The sequence below is a fragment of the Ascidiella aspersa genome, chromosome 3, assembly GCF_963924565.1.
Source record: "Ascidiella aspersa chromosome 3, kaAscAspe10.2, whole genome shotgun sequence".
Classification (NCBI taxonomy): Eukaryota; Metazoa; Chordata; class Ascidiacea; order Phlebobranchia; family Ascidiidae; genus Ascidiella; species Ascidiella aspersa.
The window spans coordinates 16126262-16136431 of record NC_139449.1 but is presented as its reverse complement, the minus strand read 5'-3'; the positions used below and the strand labels follow the sequence as shown (position 1 = coordinate 16136431).

The following is a 10170-nucleotide window of genomic DNA, read 5'->3' as shown; positions in this document are numbered from 1 at the left end:
TCTAAATTGTACCCATAGTCGCGAGGCAAAACCATGTATTATTTAAAATTTATAAGGGGAATTCCATTTTTACACTATGATAGTACATTAATGACTTTGACTTACTTCTATAAAATATAGCATCATTATATATTTGGTCACTTGACGTTTACGCCTAACAACCTTCAATAAATTAAAGTTTTCTATTGGTAACTTTTCGTAAACTCTGCTTTCCTTGCTACGCCTTAAGTGCACAGTTATTTTTTATTATTTGGAACACAAGTCGTAAAATGACGAAAAGGCTTAGACCGTAATTATACTAAGACACGCGTAATAGATTTCAGTTGTAAACAAACACACATATGTGTGTTCATGTTTCATAAGACACGCGTAATGTTGCAAATCCAGACATATCGCACAAATTTCAAAACAATCCGACCAAAAATGTCAACGATGTCAGTTTGGCCACGATTCTAATCGACTCCGGTTGGGATTTAATACAAAAACTTGGGAGGTTGCGCAAGTTTCTCAAAAGGAGAAGGGGGTTGCCAAAACAAAGTTGGCAGCCACTGGTCACAACGAACCTTCAATACAATTGGCGGGGAATAATTTTAGTCTGGATAGAACTTTCTTGGACGGTACGCAAGTAAACAAACTGGACAAAAAAAGAATTAAACACATCGGCCATAAGCGTATTTTTTTCAGAGATATTGCAATAAAAATAAATAACACCACTAACTTGACAGAAGTGGGACAAAACTTGATAACTAACAAACCAGTCTATGTGTAGAATCTTGTAATATTATTGCACAACTTTCAATCGTCAGCCAAATTATGTATAAATATAGTATACTCTCAAAAACCTAGCAGATATGCGCATAATCGCCAACCACTGGTCTCGGCTTATTATCTTACGAATGTATTTGAAAACTTACATATCAAAGTGGTTTGCACAAATTCTATCAATTTTAAATTTAATTTGATGATCTACATAAGGAAACAAGGCAGTGGGAGTTGGGCATTTTGGTTAATCAATGCAATCATGACAATAAAAAGCTCAAAAACATGAGAAAAATACTAATTTACCATTTTACACAATTTGGTTTTAAGTGGTAGTTGATGTTGTGCCGTTATCTTCATCGCCTATAAAACAAAAAACAGTGTTGAATACATCTAATTCAATCCTATTCAATTTTTGAACTGAGTTCAGAAATGGAACCGTTATTAATCGGTTGTAAAGCAATTGAAAAACAATATTGATATTCGTCATTTGTGTTTTACACAACATCTAAGATCATACATATCTGTTTTGCCCCAATACGAGATACACAACACAGAATATCGGCGAGTGCAGTTTTTGTTAAAAGAAAAACGAAAAAAAATACCATGTTTAAAAAAAAACGTTGTTATGTCTTTAACTTACTATTTGATTGCCGCTGAAAGCAATATTGTCACCACAAATGTCAAAATAAATTATCTTTTGACCGATTACTGATGTTTTTACTGATTGCCTTTTTTATATTTGGGATCCGCTCGACCTAATTTAATTAAAGGGTAGCGGTTCAACCACATAACTCTATTCATTGACGCGAGGTTTTATTTGTAGACCTGATATAAATTTAAAAAAACTTTTCATTGATCTAAGATTAAGCTGCCCTGCCACACTTTACCGCAGTTGCTGCCTTTTTATTTTGTTGTCACCCGAACTTTGTTTTTTTGCCAATTTTAATACAGTAAACCCATAAAACGCGCTATGATTTTATAGTATGTTATGCATTATTACATGCCACCCCCTAACAGCCCGGTTCAAATAAGGACGCCCACACGACGAAACGATGAAAGACCCTTAAACGGCCGATGAAAGACCGACCCCCATCGTTTCATACCCTCTTCCTACAGTTTCAGGCGTTATTTTGACAATTTAGGCCTCATTCCGATGAATTTTGGAATTACTCCGAGAGGTTAAGGTATTTTTAGACGATTTAGAATTTAGATCTTATTCTGTCGAGGATATATTTGGCTTTATTATGTGGTTGGTTTTGACATTATGTTATTATAGACAATTTGGCCTTATGTATTGTTTGTTTGTAGGTCTTATTGTGTGCAAAACTTTGTGCAAAACCCAACAAAACCTTTTCGTAAAGTTAAAAAGAAAGTCGCAAAAGGGTTAATTGAACAGTTTGGTAGTTTTAGCGTTAAGACAGTATTTCAAACTAATATTTTTCTAACCATTTTTTTTAACGTAACCCTTGGCAAACTGACTACTAGAGTTAAGCCTCTCTCTCAAGTAAAACAATGCTTGTCTTTAAAGTGTACTTAGTTACGAACGTGATCTAATAAGCGGAAAAATAAGCTGCAGAGAATAAACGTTATTACTGCAGTTGTTTAGTTTGCTTGACATTTATACTAAGGTTTGGCAATTATATACCAAGAAAGTAGACGCTCCCCCTAAAACATTTGATTGGTGCCACTTCGATTTCGATTCCAATTACCGGCAAAGGCAGATAGTATCTGAATGACTCAGAATGGATTTTCTAGGAAAAATATTCAACTTTAAACAGCCCCAATGATAAGTAAAAAAAAAATTAAGAAACCTTGTTGAGTACATCTCCATAAACCATAATTGGTGCCAATATGAGTTTGCCACAGCCTTACTGTGCCATCTTCACTTCCACTGGCATACAACTCGCCATCTGGTGAGAATCTAACAATATGAACAGGACCAAAATGACCTTTATAGGAATCTGCATGAAAACTGTTGTTAATGTTGGCCACACCAAAATAGATTTGTTTTTCAAATAACGATATAAATTGCTAACCTTGTTCTTCTAAAGTATTATAGTCAAACTTGTAAAGTTTAAAGTCCTCTCCTCCAGCCACGATGTACTTATGTGTTGGGTGCAAGGAAGCAGAATAAACATTTGTAGGTAAATTTATACTGCAAAGTTTTTCAAACCTGTCAAAATACATAATTTTTGGTAAAAGTTTAATCAATATAACACATATATTCTGGTTTATTAATAAAAATGCACTACACCAGTGTTTTTTTTATTTTTCTATTAGATTCCCTTTTTAAAATTGTTGCATGCCTTCTTGACAGTGTTCCCTCTAAGAAAATGTTGAACTGCGCAAATATTTTTTGTAGTGCGCAAGAATATTTTAAGGCTGCGTTGGCAGGGGCCCATGACAGATCAATGTTTTTTGTATTGGGGCGAGGCATGAAAATTTTAAAGATGGCGTCACAAAGCGTGACGTCATGAAACAAATATTTTCAATAAACTTGTATACGTGCAACTGCAATCGAGTTAAATGTGTTCAAGGATATGACATCAAAGCAGTCGCGTGAAAAAATATCAGACTATTTGGGTTTAATTGACAAAATGTCTAATTTCTAAAAATAGGATGCGTGATACCTTTAGCGCACAATCAAGAATCACAAACTATTCGCTCATTTGCATTTATCAAGATGATTTTGTCAATTTGTGAGGGCCATTATTTACCCCACAGCTGTATCTGCACAGAAATTGTGTAAAAACTGCAATTGTGGTAAAAATTTACGTCCTAAAAATGCATTTTGGTTTCATGATTCCGAATTATTGGCAAACACTCCACTGCTGAGTACGACACTGTTCTAAACTCATTTTTTTCTTTAAGCTTGATTTTACTGAGTAGTCATTTAATTCTACATGGGATAAAAAACATACACAGCATGCATGGGTGATAAAAAACGATTAGACAAAATAATTTATTACGTTGCAATCGCCAATGCAGATTTGATTTGTTTACTTGCTTTTAGCTACAAACATCAACGAAAAAATGGCCAATGCAAAATGCCCAAACTGTGGTGGTGAAAAAGTGAAGATATTTTAGTTTTAATTTGATGTAAGTGCGCAAAAGCAAATTTTACTGCGCAATTTGTCTGGTGTAGCTGCGCAATTGCGCAGTTGCGCACCTTAGAGGGAACACTGCCATCTGCCAAGAGCAAATTCTGTTTTATTTTGTGAATATTATGTTATTCAGAGATTTGACAACACTTTTTTTCAAACAAAGTTTAATTTAGTGCATAAGCAGGAGTTATATAAATTTTTTAGAGATAAAATCCCAAAATTATGTCTCAACGCAACGTCGGAAAAAATAATTATTAGCAACCTGCGACTTTGAAGTGAAAAAGAGGGCAAATATACCGCTAAACCATAAATGCATGAAACGCTAAAAAGTGTGTTTTTACATTGCCTGACATAATGGCATTTTTCTTGAAGATTGGTTCCCAACTTGCCTAAGTGTATATCGGTTAAAACATGGTATACATCTGACAAAAGGTATACAGATTAGGTCAGTTTTAGCGCATGTCACAACTATGATGGAATAATTTTTTTATTTATGCAGACCTATAATGTATTTTTAAGGCTCAGGGAGGCATGGACTGATCTATGTGAAATTGCTCTGTTTTTGTGGCCATGTATAATAATAACCAAGATAATCTTTTTAGTAAACAATACACCAGGGTGCTTTATTAGCCTAACAAAATCATTCAACAAATTACGGACTTATCTATTATCAGCCAACTACAGTCTTATGGCTAGACACTCCAGTTTAAATGGTGTGTTTTTCCTTGTTCCTTGCTTTTTGTATATATCATACATATATACTAAGAAATGAAACAGGATTCAGTAAAATATACTCACTGAATAGCTTCATATACGTCAACTTGCTTGCTATGTGACACAAGTAAAATTTTTCCATCAGAAGAAAGTTCAATGTCTGATGATGATGAGGGAAGTTCAATTCTTTGGACCTCAGCTTTTGAATGGACATGCCACTTTCTGTAATTCCAAAAAAAGATTGTTACTAAAAAGGCTAATACAAACCCTTCAACTATCTATCACATACATCTTATATTAATTATGACAGAGTTTTTAAACTAGCATTTAATAAAAAAAATGCAATAACCTAATGGTTTTGTCTTCTGCCGCCGTTATAGCAGTTCTTCCATCAGCACTCCAAATTACTTTTTTAATAGTGCCGTCATGCTCTCCTATATTGTCTGGATCTGTTTAACAAAATATAAAAAAGATACTTTGGGGGCAGGCCATGTCCTTATGCAAACAAAATAACGGCAGAAAAATAAAGCAGGATATGGTTTGAACTTTCAAGCCAACCATATTGGTTTACCTAATGTGTTTGTGCAATTTGGAAAAGCAACTGTACCATGACTGTTTATTAAAAAGAATCCACTTGTGTGTATCTGCAATCTAGGAGTCAATTCCCAATGCAAGTTCAGTCAAACTTTTAGAGGTAAAACACTTTTAGCGCCAAACTATAATGTCTTGGGGTTCAGACTAGTGGGCCTGATTTTTTTTTACATATAAAAAGCTAAAATAGACAAAATAGGAGTAATAAGTGTTGCCAGTCAAAGTAAAACTGTAAACACAAAAATTTATAATAAAAAAAAAATATTTTTTTTAATAATTAATTTATATATAAAGCACTGCCCTTTTTCTCCACAAAGTATGGCGCTTCACACATTCCTATTTTTTACAAAATAACACAATGCAGTATGGCAGAATGCTGGGGACTAGGCAACTATGTCGGAGAGAAATCAGCCGGAAAACGGAATTGGTGTCAAAAAATAAATTTGTTTTTAAAAAAATAAATAAAAAATTGACAGGAATTGATTTTGATCATAGAACTGTTGTGTGTTTTGGGGAGTTTTATTTTGACTGACTAGCAGCACTGAAGTACTTCTATTTGACCCCAAATAAATCAATCGTGATAATCTCAATTGCAGTTAAATAGACAAAAAGTATGAATTGGCACACTATAAAAGGGAAGCAGTATGGCAGAATGCTGGCGACTTGGCGACTATGTCGGTCGAAGAATCAGCCAAAAAAACGAGGAAATTGGTGCAAAAAAAATTAAGTAAAAAAAAAATATTTTTGTACTCCAATTGAACACAAACGATTCTATAAACAGGTTTTCAAAAAAAGTTATAATTGGAATCTTAAAAATCAACAAAAGAGTTGGTCCCTTGGAGCATTAGAAATACACTTCAGGGTGCTTGCGAAATAAAAAACCTATTTGGATAAAACTATAAAATAGACAGCGAAACAGTCTCTAATGGGTACAATTCTGTTAAACAAAGTGGATACTCTCCATTTATATGGCAAATTTAAACAACATGGATTTATACTAAAAGATGTTACCTAAATACAAGAAAGAAGTACTTAAAAATGTAGACCCCTTTGTTGGTCTCTGAACTTAGTGAGGACCCAAGTTGAGATCCCAGCTCAAAACAATACACTGACCACATCTGTTTTATAGATTATAGATATTAATGAGTTGCACTGACCAATAAAAACTGTACAATATATATAATGCTTTACCTGATTCAGGTTTGTCAAGGTTAAAAGAGCGTATAAGCTTTTCTTGGCCTCCTGTAAGGAGATGAGAACAATCAGGTGAAAATGTAACAGCTTTCACAATGTGCTTGTGGGGAAAGGATACAACAACTTCTCCTGTTACAGCATCCCATAAATTTCTAAAAACAAAGTTTTAACACAGGGTTTTACTGATATCTTGGAGGATAGAACAAACCCATAGTTAAAAAAATTGGAAAGCGATAATATAACTAAGAGTAGTGATAATATAACTAAGAGCATTTTTCCTGCCTATCAGATTAAAAACAAAAAGCTTGTTTTTGAAACAGTGGTTCTTAACCGTTTTTCTCCTGCACCCCTTTTGGTAAAAATTGCTCTGTGCCTCGTGCCACCCTTAAATATTAAATAATTATCAATTTATGAAAAGCGGGGAAAAAATGTGTTTAATTGGTTTGAATTGGGTAAACTTTAATATAGGAGGATAGGGCACAAAAAAAATTGTTTGTGTGCACACTTAATCACACATATTTTTGAAATGCAGAATATGTAGAAACATTACGCAATACAGTTGTTGTGCCATTCTAAAACAGGTTAAATGTGTGAAACACGTTGTTTGTTTATTGTTTTAAATGTTACTTAATTTCGATCATACAATTGTTGTGTGTTTACAGTTTTACTTTGATTTGGCAAGTACTCCTCTTTTGAGTTAGAAATGCAATCACAATAGTTGCCATTGCTGTACAAAGACAGGTATGACATTAGCATGAGCATAAACAAAACTTGCAACTTTTTGTCATGCAATCCAGTCATATCGGTTTCTTTTAATGCCATCTTTCTCTCTTTGCTGTATTGTAATTTTTAGGTTACTTAGCAACCATGTTTAGGTACACCAAAATACCCAATCTATGTCCCAATAGTTGATTTTTGGATGTCAACAAATTAAAAAAAAGGCTGTTGTTGGAATTCTATAAAAAACATGAGTTTTACAAACAAAGTGTATTACGCTGAAAAATCTGCAGCTCCACTTGCCGCTTTGGAAGCATCGGAGTTCAATGTGACAGCCCAAACTGCACCCTTGTGACCGATAAATGTACCAATCCAATCACCAGTATCTCCTTGTCGAAGCATTGGTTTACCATCTAAATAAAAATAGTTTCTGTTAGTTCACTTAGCCCAGCGTTTTCTAACCTTTATTGCATGTTGTACCACCTAATAGTTTTTAACGTTAAATGTCAATTTCGTGTTTTTTCTCCACCAATCGTTCAATTTGCGGATTAATACCCCATAGTGACAGCAATTAATCGTAAATCACTTTGCTAACATATGCATATTGCGGTAAATAAATAATTTTTTAAATGGTTAACATTCTAATCAACTGCCATTTGAAGCAGTTGTGTAAAGTATAATGCATAACTACATGAAAAAACAATAACAAAAATTTGGTAGACATTTGGTTTCTGGCATATCAACCATATGAAGAATTTTAGTTACCTAAATAGGGGGGAAAAGTCTTTCCTTTTCATAAAATTACCTAAATATAATACGTTGTTAAATGCAAAAAAATGAAACCAAGGCGGCTCCTATTCCCAAAACCTCCCAATAAACTTTTACATATAAATACATACCTTTACAAGCACTAATCATAAAATATCCATCTCCTGTTGTTTTACTGAACGCAAGGTCAACAACTGGCCTGGTATGTCCACTGCAAGTTAATGGAATTTGCTTTGCCATTTCAGAATTAAAGTTCGGTTTTCGTTTGGTTAATACTATATATATTTTTCAGTTAAAAATAAATTACAGGTTTGAACTATTAGAATCTTCAACACATAAAAAAGTTAACGAATTGGGATTCTGAATTAGGAAACATAATAAAACCAATGAAGCATAAAAAGCATGGTCAAAATAGATTTACAGAAAAACACTACATAAAGTCTGTCATGAAGAATTAGTTTGTACCGAAAAATTGTTAGTGAGAGGAAACAAAAGTTTACTTTACGAAGAAACAAAACAGTAGCAGATTTTTATTTTTCATTGTGACATTTACCCCAATGCTCATGTTGCATCCAGCAACAAACTGCAAATAATGCAATTCAACTATAGCATAGATAAATTTTAGGCACTCTTGTTTACGGTCTTACGCTGTTTCCTGGGAACGTCAAATATTTCAAAACATTGTGATTTCGTTGATTCTCATTTTTTTTTTGATGTTCCAAATAAAATCTTATCCTTATCCTTATCTTGCACTTTCATAAAAAAGACAAAACTAACGACTGACCAAAAAAGCTACAACTGACCAAAAAAGTGCCCAAATTTGAGGGTATGTGCAATCAAAAAAATGCCCAAGTTTATTTTGAGCTAAATGCTAAAAACAAAGTGCCGAATTTTTTTTTCAACCTAAGGTTACAAACTTTGGCACTGGTCTAGAATCCTACCACAGTTCTAAAATCAAGGCACAAAATTTGAGTTAGGATACGGGTTAGCGGTTGGGTGTGGGTGGGTCAAGTATTATTATATTCTTTATTTAATAATAATACTTGACCCACCTTAACCCAAACGCTAAACCGCACCCTAATCCAAATGGTGTTTCGTTGTGGTAGGATTGTAGACCAGCGCCAAAACTTTTTTGAACTTAAGGTTAAAACTGCACCCTTTTGTGTAACGAATAGAAAAACGACACTGTGGAAAGTATAGCAAGTGCACCAGCCAGTTTTTTCCAACCTTTCAAAAGTCACCCCGAAAAAAATCTGAACCCCAAATATGTAAAACGCACGTGCACCCTTATTTATCGCATCAGCATACGTTGGCACAGCCAGGGCTGCACAACAAACGGCCCACGAAAACTTTTGATGCGGCACGGGTGCGGCCCACGATGTAATAACATTTCGCAGTCCATTAAAATGAGTAAATTGTCCGATCACACATATTTTTGTAATGCAAAAAACCCAAATGCGCACAGTTTAGTCAAGCATATAGTTGTGGGGTCGCCAAACTTTTTACAAAGAGCTAAATATTGGAGATAGCTTTGTATTGGCCTAAGATGACTCAATTATTATAAAAAGAAAGAAAAGTAAAATAAATATTTATTTATTTATTTATAGTGAGCTTTATGTTATTGTCGTTTAGGTCAAAACAATGTTACTACATAATTCGCTCAGTTGCATCCGACAAACTCCGTTACATTTCTATAGCTATTATAAGTTCAACAACTTAACTCAGCCCCACGGGCGCCAATCACATTTAAATTTCAGTTGTTTGGTAAAGAGTCGCAAATATCTTTCCACCCGATCCGTTAGAAATTAGTGCATTACTAAGCAAAAAGGTCTGACTTTTAAACCTTCAGGTCGTGTCAATGCACTAATTGGACCTTAAGGTAAACTCCCGGCGAATATAAATTAAAAATATTGCTGAAAATTGACAAAAGATAACAAAAAATGTGAGATAGAATTAATAACACTTGACCCACCCGAACCCAAACGCCAGTGCTGTAAACAAGTCTATTTAAAACGACGTAAATCCAAGTCAAGTCTTTTGCAAAAATAACAAGTCAAGTCCCATTCCAAGTCATCGGTTACCCAAGTCAAGTCCCAGTCAAGTAATTATGAAATCAAGTCAATTTCAAGTCATGTCATTGACATATAAGAAAACTGTTAAACTATTAAAATTGGTAAACTCATCGTCCGATTATAAGCAACAATTTAACTTAAAAATACCGGTAACACAAACGCAACATACAGCACTAACAGTGTTCAATGTGCAAAAAGATAAATTTTAATGAAAAACACTTAATTTAATCCCAAGTTATTTGATAAAA

At 33.9% G+C, this 10170-nt stretch overlaps 1 protein-coding gene across 1 annotated transcript; it reads right to left on the bottom strand.

The window, feature by feature from the left end:
• Positions 1 to 231: 231 nt before the first annotated feature.
• On the bottom strand, positions 232 to 8204 carry LOC146160405 (serine-threonine kinase receptor-associated protein-like). Its single transcript, XM_083385631.1, has 8 exons — positions 7982 to 8204; positions 7360 to 7495; positions 6363 to 6517; positions 4930 to 5029; positions 4665 to 4802; positions 2799 to 2935; positions 2574 to 2723; positions 232 to 1122 (listed from the first exon to the last, which is right to left on the bottom strand). Exons 1-8 carry the CDS (start codon positions 8088 to 8090, stop codon positions 1085 to 1087), a joined length of 963 nt encoding a protein of 320 aa, XP_083241757.1. The 5' UTR covers positions 8091 to 8204; the 3' UTR covers positions 232 to 1084.
• Between the last annotated feature and the right edge of the window lie 1966 nt (positions 8205 to 10170).